This window comes from Amblyraja radiata, chromosome 7 (genome assembly GCF_010909765.2).
Source record: "Amblyraja radiata isolate CabotCenter1 chromosome 7, sAmbRad1.1.pri, whole genome shotgun sequence".
Lineage (NCBI taxonomy): Eukaryota > Metazoa > Chordata > Chondrichthyes > Rajiformes > Rajidae > Amblyraja > Amblyraja radiata.
In genome coordinates this window covers 38465402-38489266 of record NC_045962.1, presented here as the reverse complement: position 1 = coordinate 38489266, position 23865 = coordinate 38465402, and the positions used below count along the sequence as shown (strand labels likewise).

The following is a 23865-nucleotide window of genomic DNA, read 5'->3' as shown; positions in this document are numbered from 1 at the left end:
TGTACCAATGAAAGCCAAAGAAGCCATTATGAGACTGAGAAACACAAATAAAACTGTCAAAGACATCAGCCAAACCTTCGGCTTACCAAAATCAACTGTTTGGAACAACATTAAGAAGAAAGAGAGCACTGGTGAGCTTACTAATCGCAAAGGGACTGGCAGGCCAAGGAAGACCTCCAGAGCTGATGACAGAAGAATTCTCTCCATAATAAAGAAAAATCCCCAAACACCTGTCAGACAGACCAGAAACACTCTTCAAGAGTCAGGTGTTGATTTGTCAATAACCACTGTCCGCAGAAGACTTTATGGCCAGGGCATGTATGGCTGCTGAAGGTACTGGCTCACTTATCTTCATTGATGATACAACTGCTGATGGTAGTAGCAGAATTAATTCTGAAGTGTATAGACACATCCTATCTGCTCAAGTTCAAACAAATGCCCCAAAATTCATTGGTTGGCAGGCGGTTCATTCTACAGCAAGACAACGATCCCAAACATACTGTGAAAGCACCAAAGGAGTTTTTCAAAGCTAAAAAATGCTTTGGGTCATTCTTGAGTCGCCAAGTCAATCACCTGATCTGAACCCAATTGAGCATGCCTTTTATATGCTGAAGAGAAAACTGAAGGGGACTAGCCCCCAAAAGAAGCATAAGCTAAAGATGGCTACAATACAGGCCTGGGAGAGCATCACCAGAGAAGATACCCAACAACTGGTGATGTCCAAGAATCGCAGACTTCAAGCAGTCATTGCATGCAAAGGACATGCAACAAAATACTAAACAGGACTACTTTCATTTACATGACATTGCTGTGTCCCAAACATTATGGTGCCCTGAAATGGGGGGGGGGGGTCTATGTATAAACACTGCTGTAATTTCTACATGGTGAAACCAAAATATATAAAAATATGGCCTTTATTAAAATCTGACAACGTGCACTTCAACCACATGTGATTTTTTCTATTACAAATCTCAAATTGTGGACCATTATGGCACCCAATCTTGTCATTCTCTTTTCTATAATGGCAGATTTAATCATACTTTCCTTTCTTCTGATCTTTAACATTTTGCACTTTCAAATGTTTCTCATCATCTTGTCTTAAAGATATTTCACAAATGAACCACGTTGGATGTAAAGTGTTACGTTTTAAAATCTGCCAAATTATATCAAGCGCTTCATTTGTCAATTTCACCAATGTCTGGATGATCTGGAATGTACCATCTGCATGAATAGTGGAATCATTGCTTACACAGAGGAATTAAACAATGTTAACGAAAAACAAAATCATTTTTTTTATACTGCCTGAAATTTGTGGATTGCTTTACTGTTAACAAGATAAAATAATTTAAACCATTCCAAATCATTCACTTTAGCTCCAGTAAACATTCGGGCACCACTCTCCAGGTGGATTTGGACAGTAACTTAAAAATCTATTATCAAACTTTGCCAGTCTTGATCACATTTAAAAATGACTGTCCATTGACTGCAACATTTTACTTACTGAAAAAAAAAGCTTTCTCACCTTGTATTGATATTCCCTGATGTTGATTTGGCGCAAGATTCCCTCCACATGGGTCGACCTAAAAGGTTGTGGTAATAGTGACAAGTTAATAACAACAATTCTAGTTTACATACTATTTGTATCCAGAATTCCAGGTAAATTGAACAAATTTGCAGATGATACAAAATGGATTGCCTGCATAAGAATGGCAAAATAGTAAATCAATAGAACAATCATAAATAACATTTAATTTGAATTACTATAATTGGAAAGAAATGTATGGAAATCAAAAGTAGTTAATGGGATTGAAATAGACAAAAACAGAGGTGAAAGTGAAGTGGAATTTTGAGAAAACATCACCCTTAATACATGGAGCAGAAATCAAAATCTCTAGAACATTCAACTGCCCAGCAAAATCAAGTGACTACAAGTCAGAGAAAGATTCTCCAACTTTAGGTAACTAACTACTCCACCTGTCCCCCTGATCTTACTGCAAATAACCTGATCTTACTGCAAATGTCAGGCCTGCTATCCCAGAGATCAGTATGTTGCACCTTCAATACATTTCCTTCACAACAAAAACATCTTTCTTTAGATAACTAGACAAAAATAATCAACAATTTAATCAAAATTAGGTCTCCAAGGCTCTGCATAATCACAGAAAGTTATCTCTTTTCCTTTACATGGACCTTTGACATGAATGGCAAAATACTGTTTGTCTTCTTAACTGCATGCTAAAATTGCATGCTTGCATTCATCAACTGATGTGCAAGGACACACAGGTACCATTGAACATCATTATTCCAATCTATTCATATACAGATAATAATCTGCATCCAGCCATTGTCAAATTATTGTGGATAATTTCATAATACTTTATCTGCCATGTATTAATTTTTTCCAAATCATACTGGAGCTTCTTGGATCCTATTTATTGTCTGCACGCCGACGCAATTTTGGTGTTTAAGAAGGAACTGCAGATGCTGGAAAATCAAAGGTACACAAAACTGCTGGAGAAACTCGGCCCAAAACTCAGCGGGTGCAGCAGCATCTATGGAGCGAAGGAAATAGGCAACGTTTCGGGCCGAAACCCTTCTTCAGACTGATGGGGGGTGGGGGGAGGCGGGGAGAAGAAAGGAAAAAGGAGGAGGAGCCCAACGGCTGAGGGAGAGGTAGGAAGGGGAGGAGACAGCAAGGGCTAACAAAATTGTGAGAATTCAATGTTCATGCCACCAGGATGCAGCTACCCAAGCGGAATATGAGGTGCTGTTCCTCCAATTTCCGGTGTTGCTCACTCTGAAGGGGAAATCATGCTTGACTAATCTTTTGGAATTTTTTTAGGATGTAACAAGTAGAATGGATGAGGGAGAGCCAGTGGATGTGGTGTATCTGGACTTTCAAAAAGCCTTTGACAAGGTCCCACACAAGAGATTAGTGTGCAAAATTAGAGCACATGGTATTGGGGGTAGGGTATTGACGTGGATAGAGAACTGGTTGGCAGAAAGGAAGCAAAGAGTAGGAATTAACGGGTCCTTTTCAGAATGGCAGGCAGTGACTAGTGGGGTGCCGTAAGGCTCGTTGCTGGGACCCCAGTTGTTTATAATATATATTAACGATTTAGACAAAGGAATTAAATATAATATCTCTAAGTTTGCGGATGACACAAAGCTGGGTGGCAGTGTGAGCTGCGAGGAGGATGCTAAGAGGCTGCAAGGTGACTTGGACAGGTTGGGCGAGTGGGTAAAAGCATGGCAGATGCAGTATAATGTGGATATATATGAGGTTATCCACTTTTGTGGCAAGAACAGGAAGGCAGATTATTATCTGAATGTTGTCAGATTAGGAGAAGGGGACGTGCAATAAGACCAGGGTATGCTTGTACATCAATCACTGAAAGTAAGCATGCAGGTATAGCAGGCAGTAAAAAAAAGGCATGTTGGCCTTCATTGCGAGAAGATTTGAGTTTAGGAGCAATGAGGTCCTACTGCAGTTGTACAGGGCCCTGGTGAGATCACATCTGGAGTATTGTGTGCAATTTTGGTCTCCAAATTTGAGGAAGGAAGTTATTGCTATTGAGGGAGTGCAGCATAGGCTCACCAGGTTAATTCCCGGGATGGCGCGACTGACGTATGATGAAAGAATGAGTCGATTATATCATGATCATATTGAATGGCGGTGCTGGCTCAAAGGGTTGCAAGGCCTACTCCTGCACCTATTTTTTATGTTTCTAAATGATCTGCTGAAGGATCTTCAATCGGAAACTTTAACTGCTTCTGGTTTCATAGATGTTGCCTAATCTGCTGAGGGTTTCCAGCATTTTCTGTTTTTATTTCAGATTTCCAGCATCCGCATTTTGTTTTATTTTGATTTCCAAACTATGATCTTTATTTCTTGCCTCCTGCACATAACTAAGTTACTTTTAACATTTTACAAAATAATCAAACGTAAACCTTTCTCAGTGACAGTTACTAAAATAGCTGTGCTCACCTACTTCACCCAATCTGAGTGATAATGGATCATTTTCAAAGCTGCCTTGTTTTTCTTTGTATCCTGCCCAGTTGGTGCTGGCTGAACTGAAAACAGACAATATGCATGAAGCAGGTTGAGAAATATGGTGTAACATTAAAAATAATAATAGAGGAATATTTAAGAAGAGTCTTCTGGTTAAATTGTACTTTTCAAATGTAAAGCTTTTCTTTATCTTAAAAACTAAATCAGGCAAACAGTTTTAGACAATGTACATTTTTCAATTAACAATCATATTCACGAATATTATTTTTTTTAAAAGAAATTTCGATTCCAATATCTAATTATTTTGTGTTACTTAATCGCACTTTGTTTTAAAGATCGTTACAATTCTATATCTATTTTTTACTGATACTCAGCATTTACAAGCAATCTTCTGATCAAAAGGCAGGCACCAAATTATCTAATCTGATTGCAGTGGTGTAAACTAACATTGATCATTTTAGATGATTTTTCAATGTCATAATCCAACTGTCATTTTCCAGCCACAAAGATATGAAACACAGCTGAAATTATCCTCAAGTCTAATAAAGAAAAAACAAATAAAATCTTCTTACCTCCTGATGTTTCCTGCCCTCACCCGACCCGCGGCCCTCACCCGACCCTCGGCCCTCACCCGACCCGCGGAGCCCAACCGTCCCGTGGAGCTGGAGAACGCCAGGCGAGCCCCGGAGCTGGAGAACGCCACCCGACCCGTGGAGCTGGAGAACGCCACCCGACCCGTGGAGCTGGAGAACGCTACCCGACCCGTGGAGCTGGAGAACGCCACCCGACCCGTGGAGCTGGAGAACGCCACCCGACCCGTGGAGCTGGAGAACGCCACCCGACCCGTGGAGCTGGAGAACGCCACCCGACCCGTGGAGCTGGAGAACGCCACCCGACCCGTGGAGCTGGAGAACGCTACCCGACCCGTGGAGCTGGAGAACGCCACCCGACCCGTGGAGCTGGAGAACGCCACCCGACCCGTGGAGCTGGAGAACGCCACCCGACCCGTGGAGCTGGAGAACGCTACCCGACCCGTGGAGCTGGAGAACGCCACCAGACCCGTGGAGCTGGAGAACGCTACCCGACCCGTGGAGCTGGAGAACGCCACCCGACCCGTGGAGCTGGAGAACGCTACCCGACCCGTGGAGCTCACCTGACCCTCGCAGCTGGAGAACACCACCCGACCCGTGGAGCTGGAGAACACCGCGGAGCTGGAGACCGCCACCCGACCCGCTGGGCTGGAGAACGCCAGGTAAGCCCTGGGGCTGGAGACCATCAGCAGAGCCGTGGGGCTGAAGAACGCCTGCGGAGTCACGGAGACGCAGACGCGGAGCAACGGAGCGGCAGAACACCAGCGCGCACCAAGCCAGCTCGGCCGACCAGAAGCACCAACAGACGGCGACGCGTACGAAAACACCGCCGGGGACGCAGAGGTGGGTTAAAGGCCAGGTTAGAGCTAGCCCCACACAGGGTAGCGATTCCTAGTCTTTTCCTCGCCAACGTGCGCTCACTGGCAAACAAAATGGACGAACTCCGGCTAAGGATCACCTCCCACAGCTGGATCAAGGACTGCAACATCCTGATCTTCACGGAAACTTGGCTCAACACTGACGTTCCTGACAGCGCCATCCAGCTATCGGGGCGTCATTTACTCCGAGCGGACAGGACATCAGACTCCGGTAAGACCAGAGGTGGGGGTCTGTGCATTTATGTAAATAAAGCATGGTGCACGGACTCCACCATCATCGAGAGTCACTGCTCAGCTAACCTTGAGTTCCTCTTGGTTAGATGCAGACCGTTCTATCTGCCCAGAGAGTTCACCTCCACTGTTGTGACTGCAGCCTATATCCCTCCTGATGCTAATGCCAAGCTTGCAATGAAAGAGCTGCATACTGCCATTAGCAATCAACAGACGCACAACCCCGAGGCAGCCTTCATTGTTGCGGGTGACTTCAATCACTCTAACCTGAAGACTGTACTCCCCAAATTCCACCAACATGTCTCCTTCCCCACTAGAGTAGACAAGACACTGGACAAAGTCTACACCAACATGGCTGAAGCTTACAAAGCCATCCCCCTCCCCCACCTTGGTCAGTCTGATCACATCTCATTGTTCCTGCTCCCTAAGTACTCCCCACTCATCAGACGGGTTAAACCAACTGTGAGGACAGTTAAAGTCTGGTCAGAGGAAGCGGACTTCACACTTCAGCAGTGTTTTGGAAACACTGACTGGAAGGCGTTTGCAGCGCAGGCCACCCTTGACTCCCACACGGACATTGATTCCTACACATCCTCTGTTCTGGACTTTATAAACTCCACCATCAATAGTGTCACCTCCCTCAAACAGGTGACCATATTCCCGAATCAGAAGCCATGGATGAACAGCGAGGTCAGGCTACTGCTGAAAGCACGGGACACCGCTTTCAGGTCAGGCGATGCTCGAGCCTACAGTTCAGCCAGGGCTAACCTGAAGAGGGGCATCAAGAAGGCCAAGCACTGCCATAAGCTCAGGATTGAGGAGCACTTCAACAACAACTCCGACCCCCGACGCATGTGGCAAGGCATCCAGGCCATCACGGACTACAGACCCTCCAACACCACCCCCACATCCAGCGAGGCCTCCTTCCTTGAGGAGCTTAACCACTTCTATGGCCGCTTCGACAGGGACAATCTAGAGACAGCCATCAAGGCTGTGCTACCTGCCGATCACCAACCCCTCACACTCACCCCCTACGACGTATTCGTGGCACTGAGTAGGACTAATGCACGTAAAGCTGCTGGCCCTGACGGCATCCCCGGGCGCGTGCTCAGGGCCTGTGCTGTGCAGCTGACAGACGTCTGGACTGACATCTTCAACCTGTCACTTGCCCAAGCAGTTGTCCCCACGTGCCTTAAAACCACCTCCATCGTGCCAGTGCCAAAACACTCCACTGCGGCAAGCCTCAACGACTTCCGCCCAGTTGCACTTACCCCCATCATCACCAAGTGCTTCGAGAGGCTGGTCCTGGCACACCTCAAAAGCTGCCTACCCCCCACACTGGATCCCTATCAGTTTGCCTACCGCAAGAACAGGAGTACGGAGGATGCCATCTCAACGGCACTTCACTCCGCCCTCTCCCACCTCGACAACAGAGACACTTACGTAAGAATGCTGTTCATCGATTACAGCTCAGCATTCAACACCATTATACCATCAAAACTGATCACCAAACTCGGTAACCTGGGCATCGACCCCTCCCTCTGCAACTGGATACTGGACTTTCTAACCAACAGACCCCAGTCTGTTAGGTTAGACAAACACACCTCTTCAACCCTCACCCTGAACACCGGCGTTCCACAGGGCTGTGTGCTGAGCCCCCTCCTCTACTCCCTCTTCACCTATGACTGCACACCTGTACATGGTACTAACACCATCATCAAGTATGCAGATGATACAACGGTGATTGGCCTCATCAGCAACAACGATGAGTCGGCCTACAGGGAGGAGGTCCAGCACTTAGCAGCATGGTGCGCTGACAACAACCTGGCCCTTAACTCCAAGAAGACCAAGGAGCTCATTGTAGACTTCAGGAAGTCCAGGGGCGGCACGCACACCCCCATCCACATTAACGGGACGGAGGTGGAACGTGTTTCTAGCTTCAGGTTCCTGGGAGTCAACATCTCCGATGACCTCTCTTGGACCCACAATACCTCATCTCTGATCAAGAAGGCTCACCAGCGTCTCTTCTTCCTGAGGAGACTGAAGAAGGTCCATCTGTCTCCTCAGATCCTGGTGAACTTCTACCGCTGCACCATCGAGAGCATCCTTACCAACTGCATCACAGTATGGTATGGCAACTGCTCTGTCTCCGACCGGAAGGCATTGCAGAGGGTGGTGAAAATTGCCCAACGCATCACCGGTTCCTCGCTCCCCTCCATTGAGTCTGTCCAAAGCAAGCGTTGTCTGCGGAGGGCGCTCAGCATCGCCAAGGACTGCTCTCACCCCAACCATGGACTGTTTACCCTCCTACCATCCGGGAGGCGCTACAGGTCTCTCCGTTGCCGAACCAGCAGGTCCAGGAACAGCTTCTTCCCGGCGGCTGTCACTCTACTCAACAACGTACCTCGGTGACTGCCAATCACCCCCCCACCCCCCGGATACTTATTATCACTTATTATTATTTATTCAAATCATTTGCTATGTCGCTCTTCCAGGGAGATGCTAAATGCATTTCGTTGTCTCTGTACTGTACACTGACAATGACAATTAAAATTGAATCTGAATCTGAATCTGACCTGGTCAGGATTTTGTTAACTATTTTATTCCTTGTCGTCACATTACTACTGATTCTACCAGTTTCTACCTTGCATATTGGTACAAATCCCATTACTTGTAACCAAAAATTTTATACATACAATGATTGATTGATTGATATAATTTAATTGCCACACAACCAAGGTCGGTGGTATTTGGGTTGCCAGCAGCGGTACAATAATAAAGAACACAACCACAATAAAAAAATTTCCACAAACATCCACCACAGCATTCATCACTGTGGTGGAAGGCACAGAGCTTGGCCAGTCCTCCTCCATTTTCCCCCGTGGTCGGGACCACCACCCTCCATAGCCGTTGCTGCGGGCGTCCAGATGCATTTATATGTCTGAACTGACCTTCAATCCCAAATACATTGATGAGTGAAGTTATAAATATTTTACAGGGAATAGTTTTTTTCTCCTGTCAACCGTTCAATATTGGGAGTATTTTTATCAACACGAACATACAGTTTGATAAGTTTTAGTTGTGCTAAAGAAAAATAACCAGACAGCTAAAATTTATGGTTATGCTTGCATCATTTAATTAAAATATCAACCTTGATACAAAGTAGTTAATTGGCCAGGGAGTATCAAATCTGCTATGTTGATAAGGTTTTATTAAAGGATAAAATCTAAATCTACACAGTAAATGTGCATGTAAAGGGCAAAGACAGTAGGACAAGCTTATGCAAGGATATCAAAGGATATTTGAAAAACTGGACAATGACAAATTAGGATAAATGTGATGAATCAGATGTATTTCTTCACAGGATATGCATGCCACTAGTCAAGGCTGGGATATATTGTGCACACCTCCAAAGTTAAGTGGTTTTGGAGTTACACGTACTGACTAAAGGTACACAAATTCCTTCCCTTAAGGACACCAGTGAACCAAATGGATTTTTAAATTGCACAATATTATCCAAAATTCTTCCACTTGTAGTCGAAATTGAACTCACTAACTAATCAGAGTTTCATATTCCTTCAATGCTTCAATTTTAAAATTGCAAGCTTTGTTTTCACATTCCACCATGTCTCATTGCTGCCAATCTTTGGTTCTCCTGAAATGCTGCAGCCATAAGAAAACTTTGCAGTCCTTTAGTTCTGGCCTTTTGATCACTCCTAATTTTAGTTGCAATTCCTCTCATAAACATTCTGTTCTAATCTTTAAGAACAATAGTTGAAATCTAATTCTTTAACCAAGTTTTTGGTCACCCATCCATTACTACTTCACGCCTTGGTTTCAAACTTTAAGACAAACATGCTTTGCTCCACGGCCTGTCTTGCACTCGTTATAGGCATAGCATAAAACTTGTTGTTACCATTGCAGATGAAAATAGTAATCATTGATACTAACACATGTGTTGTTTTGGAAGCAGAAATTGAGGGTTGCTCCTCAGACTTTTTCTCTAATCCTGCAGCTACTAGCCTCAGGAGGAGTTTATACTGTTCCTTCTCATTCTTCTCTGTGCTCTGCTGAAAGAATATAAAACAATATTTAAATTCTGAACATTCCTCACCAATTCTCCTTTCCCAAAGTTCAGACACAAAAGTAGTGCATTACGGCACTATTGTATATTCGCAAATCAAGATCATCAGCACCAGACAATTCATCCATTGGGCTCATCTTTACTATAGCCAACATATGAATATTTCCAACAGAACAGTATGCTCATGGATGACCACCAAGCATAGGAACCAAGAACAGTTTGCTCTTCAAAGCAGGTGTTTTACAATGAAATGTTGTACCCTTACTGTCTTCAGATTGCAAATACCAAGATGGACCAAGAAGATTTGGGGCTCAACATTATACAGGTGTGGATATAGGTGGTTATAAGATGAAGGGCACCTATTGCTTTTTAGTTTACAGTGTGCACCAATTGCACAGCCAGGGTCATGAAGTTAAGTATGCATGATGTGATCGAGATGCCTTTTCCAATTTGATTTTGATCTGGATCATTGCCCTTTTCCAGGTGATCGCATACATTTATCACCACATTTCAACAATATTTTATGATTCAGAAGAATCAATGGACTGGGTGTAGAAGGGGTGTGTGCAGAAAATCTAAAAACTCTTCTTCTATCCCCTGAACCCTAGCCTGAATTCAGTGCTGCACCTATCTTTTCTCGACCAAATTTATTTTAGCTTTCTTGATGAAGTCAGCAAATTCACAAGTTATTCGACAGTTCCAGTCCACTACACTCTTAGTTAGGTTGTCTCTTCATAAAGGTGCTAATTGCTAAACACATTGCCATAAAAATCTTAACTGGAAAAAGAGTGATGGCTAATCACTTTGCTGAACACCTCCATTCAGGCTGCAACTTTGAGCCTAGGTCTCTTGCATGGTTCCAATTTTTACAAATGTTATGCCAATAATAGCAATTTTTCAACATGGTAATTAAAAATCTGATGGCCCAAACTTTAGTCAACCAGCAGGAACTAATCAGTACTCCCATCTCCTAACATCAGATGGTGTTATTGGTCCTGATGCCACCTGGTGCAGCTCTTTAAAAAAAACAACTTGTCCCACTATCATCACCGAGCACCATCATCACTCCATGATATCAAACCTTGAATATCAAGCCAGTCTGAACAATACAGCATGGAAACAGACCCTTCAGCCTATCATGTCCATGCCATCTATCAAATATCTCATTATGTTAATTGCATTTACCTGCACTTTTTCCACAATCTCCTAAACTTCAGAAATTCAAGTACCTGCCCAGATACATGCTGAGAGTATCTCAAGTTCAAATGTATTTGTCGCATGCATCAATTAAGGTACAGTGAAATGAGTTACCATACAATCAAAAAGAGCACAATACACAATAGAATTTAACATAAACAACCATCACAGTGGAATCAACATTCTTCACTGTGATGGAAGGCAATAACGTTCAGTCAATCTTCCTCCTTTGTTCACCCGTGGTCGGGGCCATGAACCCTCCGTAGTCACTGCTTCGGATGGCGCGATGTACAATCCCTCTCGTCGGGATGATCGAAACTCCGACACGGATCGGTGCACACACTCACTTGCAGTTCCCGAATCGGCCACTTTCTTACCGGAGACCGCAGGACCTTTCATCGTAGAGCGGGCGATCTCTCGCCGGGGGTCACCGTAGAAGAGCTCCGACCGCCGGCCTGCGGCCAACAACATCTGGAAGCTGCGGTCTCCAGTAAGGAGGTGGCCAATTTGGGAGCTCCGGGTGTGCCCGACCTGTCCCGACGTTGGCCTTCCGACCATCCCGACCAGAGAGCTTGAACAATAGGCCATCCGTAGCAGTGACTATGATGGGTCAGGGCCCCGACCACGGGTGAACAAGGGAGGAGGAGGAGGACTGTCTGAACTGTATTGCCTTCCACCACAATGAAGAATGCTGTGGTGGATGTCTGTGTTGAATTATGTTGTGTATTATGTCCTTTTTTAATTGTAACGCTGCATGGTAAATTTCACTGCTCCTAATGATGTATGTGACAACGTGAGCTTCACGATGTTATAGGACGCAGGCCGGTGGTCAGAGCACTTCTTCTGCCGATCCTTGGCAAGGGATCGCCCCGCTCCGTGATGGAAAGTCCACGGCGCGCCCGCAGCTAGAGGCTCCGCAGACCTCGGCTTCACGATGTTATTGTCTGCAGGCCGGCGGTCGGAACAAGTCCGCCGCGCCTGCTTCTGAAGCTCTGGGCCGGTCTCCGAGAAAGGCCGCACCAAACCTGTTTTTAGGCCGCGAGGGGGGCAAAGATGTCACAAGGAAAAAAGTCGCATCTCCGTCGAGGTAAGTGACTGAAGTGCCTTCATCTCCACTCACACAGTGTATTCCAACCAAACCTCTTCCCCATAACAGAGATGTCAAAACTAGAGGAAAGTAGGTTTAGGACAAGGAGAAACATTTTCTAACTGTCTCTCATGCCCTTGCCTCTCATAATTCTGTTTACCTCTATCTGATCTCCTTCAGCATCATTTGCTCCAAGGAAAACAAATCCTGTCTATTCAGGCACTGCTCATAACTGTTGAGAATTGCCAAAAAAATCTGATATTGCTTCAGACCTATTATTCACCTGGTTCAGAGTGCCACACCTGACATCATTCCTGATTGGTGGTGGTGTCGATGGAAGGCTGCGGTGCTGTAGAGGAAAAGGCAGCAGCTCACTCGTTTCTCTAGAAGGTTCACAGAGTTTTCTGCCGGACAAAAACAGCACAATTGAAAACCATTCCCAATTGGCTTTCTGATGCTTTTCACATCTTATCTAGAAATACCAGTAATATTCCATCCAGAGCCAATGAAAAGATAGCCAACACAATGAAAGGTTGTGACTGATGACCCTAAGTCTGTATATACAGCCAGAGAAGCTGGCTGGAATTGGTCTTAGATCACAGCAAGAGAAATACGTTTCAGGTAGGAGAAAGTCTTGATTTCTTTAAAAAGAAAGGCCAGTCAAGCTCACACATTTTCCTAGGTAGACAAAATTGCTGGAGAAACTCAGCGGGTGAGGCAGCATCTATGGAGCGAAGGAAATAGGCAACGTTTCGGGTCACAAATTTTCCGTAACATTTTACTTATGAATGCAAAATGTAAGCAAGTAGTAGGTATGTTGCAAAGCGTACCTGAAGCGTCCTTGAAAATCTTCCGTTGCGGGTGTGCGCGATTTTGGCGCCGTTTAGAGGGGGCGGGTTTAAAACGCGATTTTCTCTAAGCTGTTCCAATCGAAAATGTTCAGCCTAGTTAATTATTAACGAAAAATCGCTGGAAGACCCCGTCGCAAAAGCTATTATTAGGTTTAAAGGCCTTGAATAATAGTTATAGTAGTTTAAAAATCAATCTTTAAACCCGCGACCGTCAGCAACCGCATGGTCTCATAAAGCAAATAGCAGAAGTTAGGTTGTATATTTTTACATTAAAAAGGGCTTCTAAAGATCCCTTTATACAAAGTTTAATATTGCGAGTAGCTCAATTTGGGATCATTATATCGCGCAGTATTTTTCTCGGCATTTGGGGCACAAATCTACCGCAATGTGAACGTTCTAAACCAGCGCGTTCCACAGGATCCCACTGGAAAGCTGATTTAAATGGGCATTTATTTACAGCAATTAAACACTAAATTCCTTCCATTTGGCCTATAAATTAATGTAAATGAGATTTAAAAATCATGTTTTATTGTGAATTATTTGTGAATATTATTTGGACATTTAGGCTATTTAAAAATGTTAATCATTTATTAAGAAATGGATAGATGTTTAGATCTAGTAATTGAAGTCTGAAATTAGCTACAATTAGGTAACTAACTAATTATATGCTTTAATTTCAGGTCATCCAAGTAAGATTATTTTATATTTGTTTCAGAATGCTTCAATCTATGATAACTGAAAATTTCATTCAGTTCTCTTAATTTTTAAGAAAGTTATGGGCTTTTGACTGTTCACGATCACAGCTTTTTTGTTATGTCCATAGAAAATCAATAGGGAACAAGATGCTCATTTCCCAGTATGAAAATGGCCATAACTTTTTAAATACTTGAGATATGAAAGTGAATTAGGTGTCAAATTAAACTTATTTTTATGCTTTATCTGATGGGATAAATTACAGACTTGATTTTTAAAATCTCAAAATTTTGTAACATTGCTACAAGTAGTACCACTTGCACAAATTGGGATTTTTTGTTAATTTCAAATTCACCTGTGTGTCTACAGTGTCTACATAATTTTGATTCCTCACCCCATTCCTTTATGATTTTAACACATTTTCTCTGGAAGTACCAACAATAGCCCATCCAATGCCCAAAAGCTTTGAATGTTTCGCTGCTCACAATGTCACTGAGGGAATACTTGCAAACAGAAACGTTTCTTTTGAAACAGACGAAAAAGGTGGCGTGACTTAATCACATATCAAGCTCTGTTTACCTTTGCCTTATCCTGTGAAATTCTTGCCATTTTCTTTCATTTCCATGATTCCTCCTCCCCAACTCCTGGTCAACATCTGAAATAAATAGCAACCAAAAAAAAACATGAACCAGTAACCTTAGGCCAGTCCAACCTTGCAAGTAATAGCTTCTATTTGTTATCATAGAGGTTTTCAAATATTGTTGCACAATGGATGGTCAAATGGATGATCCAAATCCCAAATGTTGAATTACAGAGTGTATAATTGAAAGATTTGTAGGTGATAACATGGACAGTGAAGAAGGTGATCTAAGATTACAACAAGCTATTGATCAACTGGGAAAGTGGACCGAGAAATAGCAAATGCATTTTAAGTCAGATAAATGTGAGGTGTTGCATTTTGGTAAGACAAACCAGACACAGACTTTCTCAGTAAATGGTTTTCCCCATGGCAGTGTGGTGGAACAGAGAGACCTAGGGATCCAGGTACATAGTTCCATGAAGTGGCGCCACAAATAGACAGGGTGATGAAGAAAGCATGTGGCATGGTTGCCTTCGTTGGTCAGCATAATGAGGACAGGAGTTGGTATGTCTTGTTACAGCTGTACAAGAGATTGAGAAGGCCATATCTGGAGCAGTGTATGCAGTTCTGTTTACTCTGCTGTGGGAAGGTTGCCATTAAACTGGAAAGAGTGCAAAGAAGATTTACGAGTATGTTTTTACCAGGCAAAGGTTTAAAGTGAGAGGGGAAAGAATTTAAAGGCAACCCGAGGAGCAACTTCTTCACAGGCATATATGGAATGAGCTGCCGGAGGAAATGGTAGAGGTACAATTACAACATTTAAAAAACACTTGAGCAAAGTACTCGGATAGGAAAGGTTTAAAAGGGTATGGCCTGGTGCTAGCAAGTGAGACTAGGTTGGTTAGGCAACTTGATTGAGTGGTTGGAATGATTGAGTTGGGCCAAGGGGCCTGTTTCCGTGTTCAATGACTAGGAAGATTCAGTACTAATTTCATCACAACCTCAGGTTTTAAATCAATCTTAGAAACTCGAAGCTGAGGCAGAGAGCCCCCTAAAACAGTAGAGATTTAGCAAAGGATCACACAAAATTTCTAGAAATACTCAAAAGAACACAAAGTTCTTGAGTAACTCAGCGGGTCAGACAGCATGTTTGGAGAACATGGATAGGTAATATTTCGGGTTTGGAGTCATAAATACTCAGTAAACCTCAGAAATTGTCTAACCTGTTGAGCACTTTCTGATGTGTTCAAAAGGGAACTGCAGATGCTGGAATATCGAAGGTACACAAAATTGCTGGGGAAACTCAGCGGGTGCAGCAGCATCTATGGAGCGAAGGAAATAGGCGACGTTTCGGGCCGAAACCCTTCTTCAGACTGGAGTATGTCGTACGTTGATCGAGCATTTATGCACATATAGTAAGTGTTTATCCCAGCTCTCTTTTGAAATTTTTATAGCTAGTTCTTGTCCCAGTCTCTTCTAATACCATCGGTTGTAGGTATTTCTATATTTAAAATAATGTTGTATAAGTATGATATTAGATTTGCTGAGCATATTGCGTCTTCCGTGATACTATTTACAAAATGCATCACCAAGCTAATATTGATAGCATTTCCCAAAACTGTAACTTCTTTCACCAACATATTCAAGGACTATACTGCAAGTTTCTTTTGAAGCAAGTCACCATCCTGACGGGGTGGGAGATTGCAACCTTCACGTGGTCCGCCCAGTTTCAACTAATGCAATCAACCTGGCGTGCACAATCAAATAAGATCAAATAGAACAAGTTGTCTTACAACTTTAGGCTGTGTACCCCATACGCAAGAAGAAGAAGACCATCCTGACAAGTAGCTGATTCAACTTCAGTCTCGTGAAAAAACAAAATCACATTTTCTATAAAGCAAACAAACAATTAAAAAGTTCCAGAAAATAAAAGATTGTCAAAGATTTGTGCAAAGAATAAGCTGTGTATCAATGGTTTCTTTCTAAATTAATCGCTTTGGTTGATGGCAAGTAAAAAGTGAATTCAGAAAAACATGTTCCATTGATTCTGGCAGTGTATTTGAGAAGATACTTGCAGCTAATCCATATCTCATATAAAGAGTGATGAAAACATATCACTAACTTTCCAGTAGATTCTAATAAGACTAAAATGGTCTTATTTTGGCAAGACCACGATTAATTGTTCATCTCTCATCTCTAAAACAGAGAGTTGTGAGTGTGTGGAATTCTCTGCCTCAGAGGGCGGTGGAGGCTGGTTCTCTGGATGCTTTCAAGAGAGTTAGAAGGAGCTCTTAGGGATATGGAGAGAAGGCAGGAACGGGGTACTGATTGTGGATGATCAGCCATGATCACATTGAAGGGCCGAATGGCCTACTCCTGCACCTATTGTCTATTGCCATTGAGTGATGTTGAGCACTTTCTTGAATCACTGTACTCCTGGGCAGGAAATTCTGGGATTTAGACCAGTGACTCTGAGGGAAGGACACTATATTTCTACGTCAGGATGGTCTTCTTCTTCTTGCGTATGGGGTACACAGCCTAAAGTTGTAAGACAACTTGTTCTATTTGATCTTATTTGATTGTGCACGCCAGGTTGATTGCATTAGTTGAAACTGGGCGGACCACGTGAAGGTTGCAATCTCCAACCTCGTCAGGATGGTGACTTGCTTCAAAAGAAACTTGCAGTATAGTCCTTGAATATGTTGGTGAAAGAAGTTACAGTTTTGGGAAATGCTATCAATATTAGCTTGGTGATGCATTTTGTAAATAGTATCACGGAAGACGCAATATGCTCAGCAAATCTAATATCATACTTATACAACATTATTTTAAATATAGAAATACCTACAACCGATGGTATTAGAAGAGACTGGGAACAAGAACTAGCTATAAAAATTTCAAAAGAGAGCTGGGATAAACACTTACTATATGTGCATAAATGCTCGATCAACGTACGACATACTCCAGTCTGAAGAAGGGTTTCGGCCCGAAACGTCGCCTATTTCCTTCGCTCCATAGATGCTGCTGCACCCGCTGAGTTTCCCCAGCAATTTTGAGCACTTTCTGATGTTTCCTTCAGATTTCCAGCATTCACAGGTATTTGTGTTGAATGTAATTGTTACCAAGACTAATGAAAAATGGAAATAGTAGGTTGCACATCATTGGTCAATGACTAGTGCCGAGTGACTGGATGATTGGTTATTGACATTAGCTGTCCCTTCAGGATCTCGGATATTATTGCCTGAAAGGGAGCAGCATTCTTACCTCTATGTAAAAGCTTTCAATATACACACAAAAAGTTAGAGAGTATTAAAAACAAATAAGTGACAGACTATGGGATGTCCTGTATCATTCAATGTATACTTGAACTTACCCAACTTTAAATCCACTCTTGATAAAGGCTCCCGAGAACTGGAATCACAGAGATCAGTCAGGGAGGAGGAGAGTTCCTTAAAAAAGGTAGATGTATTAGTGTGTGATGAGATAGAGATAACGTGAGAGTTGCGAAACACTACCAATAACTGAATTATTCTTGCCACCCACAAAACTCAAAAATGACATCTCTTCTGCAAAGTTTTCACGATTTTCAAAGATAGTATATTTGCAGTTAACCACCATTTAAACCTCAATGCTTTTAAGGTGCGTGCTGTAGGTATTCCAGGTCTCATGAGCAAACAGGGGGATAGGGTTCACTGTTGCTCAGACCATGTTTTGCGTCACATTTGATCTTCAGATAGATTTTTCCTCAAGTGAACGATAGCTGGTATTAACAGCATTGGTAGGATGGTATTAAGAGCATTGTCCATGCATCAGGAAAATCTCTGTCCTTTTTTCTCCCAGAGATACAAAAAAAAAGCAAGTGAAGATGCAAGCCAGAATGAAAGAAACACTTGTCAACAGAATTCTGATAGGTTATAGGCCCAGGTACTGGAACATTGTGGAATTCAGTTGATTAGATTCTCACTTATTAACCAGATTCTCACAAAGTGCCCGGCTGTAGAAACAACTAGATGGAAAACAAAAATCATTGAAAATAATGAGGCCATGCACTCCTATGGGAGAAGTGTACACACTCATGTACATTTGTCCCATTTCTCATCTCTTAAAAGCAGATGTGCTGAAGTAACAAAGAGGGACAGGAAATTATAGGCTGGTGAGCCTCATTAATTAATGGTAGGGAAACTATTGGAGAGAATTCTTAGAATTCTTTTGGAAGAGAATGGGTTCATTAGGGATAGCCAGCACAGCTTTGTATGCGCAGGTCATGCTAAATTGATTGTGTTTTTTGAAGAGAGTTGGTTAGCAAGTTTGTAGATGACACCAAATTTGCTAGGGGCGTGGACTGCGAGAAAAGCTGTCAAAGTATATTGAGGGATATGGATAAGCTACTAAAATGGGAGGAGAAATACAAATGGAGTTTAATCTGACCAAGTATGAGGTGTTGCAATTTGGGAGGTTGTATGCAAGAGGAAAATATACAATAAATGGCATGATCCTTAAAAGCATTAATGTGCAGAAGGTTCTTGGAGTCTAAATCCATAACTAGATAGATAGAGGAGGCATAGGGTATGCTTGCCTTCAGTGTCGGGGCATTTAGTATTAGAGACAGAGAGTCGTGATGCTGCTTTTTGGTCTTTGGTTAGGCCACATTTGGAGTGTTATCTGCTGTTCTGGTCGTGCTATTACAGAAATAAGTGAAGGATTTGGAAAGCACCGGAGGTTGTGGGAAGGCCTAATAGATGTATATAAAATTATGAGAGACAGACAGTCAGCACTATTTTCCTACGTAAAATCAAATTGGATATATCGAATACTAGAGGGCATAGTTTTAAGGCAAGAGGGTTAAAGTTTAAATGAAATCTATAAAAAAAATAACTTGCAAGGACGTTGTGATTGCCTGGAATAAACTGGCAGGGGGTGGAGGCATATATGATTGTGGCATTTAAAAGACTTTTGGATAGGCATATGGATATGCAATGAATGGGGGGATATGGATTATGTGCAGGCAGAAAGGGTTGGGCCGGCATCATATCCAGCACAGACAGTGTGGCCCAAAGGGCTTATTTCTGTGTTGTTCTATAAACTGCTGAGGTAATTCAGTGAGTCAAGCAGCATCAGTCTGCAGAAAGGAATGCAAGGGCTTGACCCCAAACATTCACTATTCCGTTCCACCCCTCTCCCCCCACAGGAGCTGCTCAACTCGCTGAGTTAGTCCAGCAGTTTGTTTTCTGCTCCAGATTCCAGCATCTGCAGTCTCGTATTTCCATTTTACTACAATTACAGAAGGGATTTTGTACTATAAGGAGTGGATGTAGGGTACAGGACTGAAACAGCTTCAATACTCCCGTGGATCTCCTCTGCAATTTCCACCTTCATAATTAGTTGTACAGATAGACAATGCAATTAGTATGTGCAGAAAGGAACTGCAGATGCTGGTATATAGGGAAGATAGACACAAAAATCAGGCAGCATACTGTCTGAAGAAGGGTCCCAACCCAAAACATCACCCATCCTTTTTCTCCAGAGATGCTGCCTGACCCGCTGAGTTACTCCAGCACTTTGTGTCTATCAATGCAGTCAGCGTGGCGAGTTCCTGTTATTATTTTCAAAAAGATATGTTTGACTAATTACATCACTGACCTGTTTCAATTGTTGGTTCGACTTCCTCTGCACAGAGGATTTGGATTCTACTTGCATGACCTTGTAGCCAAATGGTGACACTGATTTTATATAGCTGACAAGTCCTGTTAAAGACTTTTTAACTGCTTTTACAAAGTAATCTGGAAAACAAAAAATAATTTGTTTTCTTCTGGTGACTGAATTTTGTTCCATTTCCCTCTTCTGACCCCTCTTTTCCATGGTTGTTACATTGGTTGAAGGCATATTGCCAGATGTCAGATAATACCTGCAGCTTAGCTCTAGAATATACTTAATAGCAACCAGAAGCCATTTTCTTCAAAATGAAATGCCAGACTGCAATACCTCCCACAGATTTTTCACACTAATCAATTGCAGCCTCAAGAAACTAAATATGCTGGAAACTTGAGCAAACCACAAAATGCTGGCAGAACCCACGGGTCAAGCAGTATTTGTGGAGGGAATGGATAGTTGGGACCCTTCTTCAGACTAATTGGTGTGGGGGGGGGGGGGGGGTGAGCTGCAAAAGAGAGGTGGAGGGCCAGACAGAGAAAATAGAAAATAGGTGCAGGAGTAGGCCATTCGGCCTTCTAAGTGCCTACAGAGTCTAGTAAGTGATAGGTGAGGGGAGAGGGTGTAGATCGGCAGATGGACAAAGTAAATAACAAAGGTTAGAGGTGAAAAGGAGACAAAAGTATGTCATATAAGGAGAGAAGAGAAATGAAATGTAAAGCCGGAATGACGAATATGGGAGGAATGTGAATATGGTCGAGAAAGAGGGGGATAAATGGAGAGATGATGGACTCGGGGATGGGAGATGAATGTACAAAGGAGGGGAAAGGAGTGGGGTGAAGGGGGGGGGGGGGGATGGTTGGCACATGGTGGGAAAAATGGGTGCACACCAGGGTGGGTGCTGGCAGGCATTGCTTGGAGAATTCAGTGTTCATACCATTGGATTGTTAGCTACCCAAGCAGAATGAGGTGCTTTGCTTGAAGGAACTGTAGATGCTGGTTTACACCAAAGGTAGACACAAAATGTTGGATTAACTCAGAATGAGGTGCTGTTCGTCCAGTTTGTGTGGCCTAACTCTGGCAATCAAGGATGCCAAGGACAGAAAGATCATTGTGGGAATGGGAATTAAATGGTTGACAACCAGGGGATCCAGCAAACCTTGTCAGACACGGTACAAGTGTCCAGTGAATTGGTCACCTACCCTGTGCTTGGTCTCATTGATGTAAAAGTGGTCACACCGGCACACTAAATGCTGTAGATGAGGTTTGAAGAGGTGCACATCAGCAATTGTACCCAAGTATTCCAATAACACTGCGGCTCCATTGCTCAGTATCACCAACCAATTTTCATCTTTTAGTACACGGAATGATAGATAGATTTATTGAGAAATATAACATGGAAACAGATCCTTCAGGCCATCATGTTCACTTGACCAGTTGATTAGCTGTTCACACTATTTGTATGCTATCCCACTTTCACATCCACTCCTTACAAATTAGGGGCAATTTACTGAGACTAATTATCCTGCAAAACTGTATGTTTTTGAATGTGGGAAGAAACCAAAGCACCTGGAGAAAAGTCATACAAACACAGGGAGAATGTGCAAACTCCCAAGGCCGATACAATACGATAGAACTTTATTTATCCCAGGAGGGAAATTGGTCCACGAGGGAAATTGGTCAGGATCAAACCAAGGTCTTTAGCGTTCTGAGGCAGCAGCTCTACCTGCTGTGCCACTGTGCTGCCCTAATGCCTCAAACAGATTATCTTTATACCATTGGTGGACAAATGCTGGAGAAACTCAGTGGGTGAGGCAGCATCAATGGAGCGAAGGAATAGATGACGTTTCGGGTCGAGACCCTTCTTCAGACTGATGTAAGGGTGGGGTGGGGGGGGGCGGGAAGAAGAAAGGAAGAGGCAGAGACAGTAGGCTGTAGGAGAGCTGGGAAGGGGAGGAGAAGGAGGGAGAAAGCAAGGACTACCTGAAATTGGAGGTCAATGTTCATACTGCTGGGGTGTAAACTGCCCAAGCAAAATATGAGGTGCTGCTCCTCCAATTTGCCTTAGTCCTTGTTGCTTGCATCCAGTCTGAAACTCTTCATGTTCTGTTTTTTGTCTTCCATCTCGCAAGATGTATTTTTTGAATGGGCATGCGCCAGAAAATCAAGGTTATTTCAGTTATCCTACTTTCAACTTTTGTGGCAGGGTGCTGTTACCTTACAGTTCCAGTGGACAGAGTTCAATGTTAGGTTTGCACATTTTCCCTGTGACCATGCAAGCTTTCTCTAGGTGCTCTGGGTTCCTCCCATATTCCGAAAAGATTGAAAATAGATTAATTAAAGGGCCACTGCAAATTTTCCCTAATATGTAGATGGGTGGCTTGAGTGGATATGGTCAGACCAGAAATTTATTGAAGCATAGATTGAAATATAATCATGCAATACATTTTAACTTTCTAAAAGGTATTATCTTTAAAAAAATGCTTACCCAGCTTTTGCCTCTTTACTGATTTCCATTCAATTTCATCATTGGAAGTGTGGACACTGGAGCAAGAGACCAAAATAACATGACTTCAAAAGACAATATTCAGAAATGTCCTTGACTACAACTTCCCTGCTACCATAATGGACTAAGCCCTTGAATGCATCTCATCTATTTCCTGTGCCTCTGCTCTCACCTTTTCTTCCCCTGAAAAGAACAAGAACAGAGTTGCCCTTGTTGTGTCACCCCACCAGCCTCCACATTCAACAGATCATCCTTACCAATTTCCATCTGGACCAACAAGACTCCAACAGCAGACATATATTCCCCTCCCCTCCCAGCATTTTGAAGATATCAGCTCCTTTGTCGCTCTTTTGTCTGATCTCACTCACCACCTACCATTCTCCCATTTCATGGCACTTTTGTGTGCAACCATAGGTAGTGTAAGACCTGTCCTTCTCCCTCTTCGCTTCCTACCACCCATGATCCCAAATAGAGATTCAATTGTTCATCTTCCAAATCTAGCATACTTATCCAGCTAATAAAGATCCCACAAGATCTATTATTCTATATCCAACACTGACTAAGTAATATATAACCCAGTTTCTCACTGTTGGTTTAGAGGAATATGGGCCAAATGTAGGCAAACGTGATTACCAAGAAATATACCTTTATTAGCAATAAAGAGTTTGGCCTAAGGGCTCGTTTTCTTGCTCTCTATCTCAAACATCTGATCTTCCAAATGGGCATGTGCAGCTGTGGATTCTCAAACTTCAAATATGATATTTCTTCCTGTGTGTACAAGAACCACCTCTGCTGACCATCCTTTTTGATTTCCTATGTATATTCTGTCCCACTGGGTACCTCTCAGTAAACCAAAATCACAGCAGTAACATATTATGCAATCATAGTGACGACCTTATCCCACCTGGCATGCATCTTCATTCCATCAGACAAATTCCCATTGTTACAACCATTTTGCTGCTGCATGGACTAGTTTATTTCTCTTTCTTAGGTTTGATAACAGTCCATCATCTGAAACATTATGTTCTTTCCATGGATGCTGCCTGATCTGCTTAGTTTTTCCATCATTTTTCTGTTTCGTTTTTCTCATGCTCCCTCCCTTTTTCTCATCCTATTCATTTAGTCTAGTTTGCCAAGCAAGTCTTATTATTGTATTCATTACACAGACTACGCAGCTTAATGTACAGATGCAGGTTGTAGCCAAAAATACTGACAATTCCTTTCCACTCACAGATGTCACTCAACCTTCTGAGTTCTTCCAACAGTTTTTTTTGCCCAGACACCAGCTGTAGTCTTTTGTGTCTCCAGTTTAATGTGCTGGTAACAATTGCCATAAAGCCTCCTTATTTATCTACTCGTTTCTAACTATATTTAAAAAAACAACGAATTTGTGTACCAATTTTACTTTTCCAAGGCACTTCAGAGAACGCTTCCAAAAAAGATCAAAAAGACAAGTGAACGTCAGACTAACTTCCTAAGAGGTCAATTCTTGTACTTTTAATGTCTT

The 23865-nt window shown here is 42.8% G+C and overlaps 1 protein-coding gene across 1 annotated transcript in view; it reads right to left on the bottom strand.

Moving 5' to 3' along the window:
- The window catches only part of senp2 (SUMO specific peptidase 2), a 62478-nt gene that overhangs the window by 31213 nt on the left and 7400 nt on the right, over nucleotides 1-23865 (bottom strand). Inside the window, exons 4-11 of the mRNA XM_033023495.1 lie at nucleotides 22341-22396; nucleotides 19844-19983; nucleotides 17577-17652; nucleotides 14203-14278; nucleotides 12363-12483; nucleotides 9663-9781; nucleotides 3989-4074; nucleotides 1523-1580 (exon numbers count right to left, since the gene is read on the bottom strand). Coding sequence (XP_032879386.1) covers nucleotides 1523-1580; nucleotides 3989-4074; nucleotides 9663-9781; nucleotides 12363-12483; nucleotides 14203-14278; nucleotides 17577-17652; nucleotides 19844-19983; nucleotides 22341-22396 — 732 coding nt within the window. The remainder of the gene's footprint in view (nucleotides 1-1522; nucleotides 1581-3988; nucleotides 4075-9662; nucleotides 9782-12362; nucleotides 12484-14202; nucleotides 14279-17576; nucleotides 17653-19843; nucleotides 19984-22340; nucleotides 22397-23865) is intronic.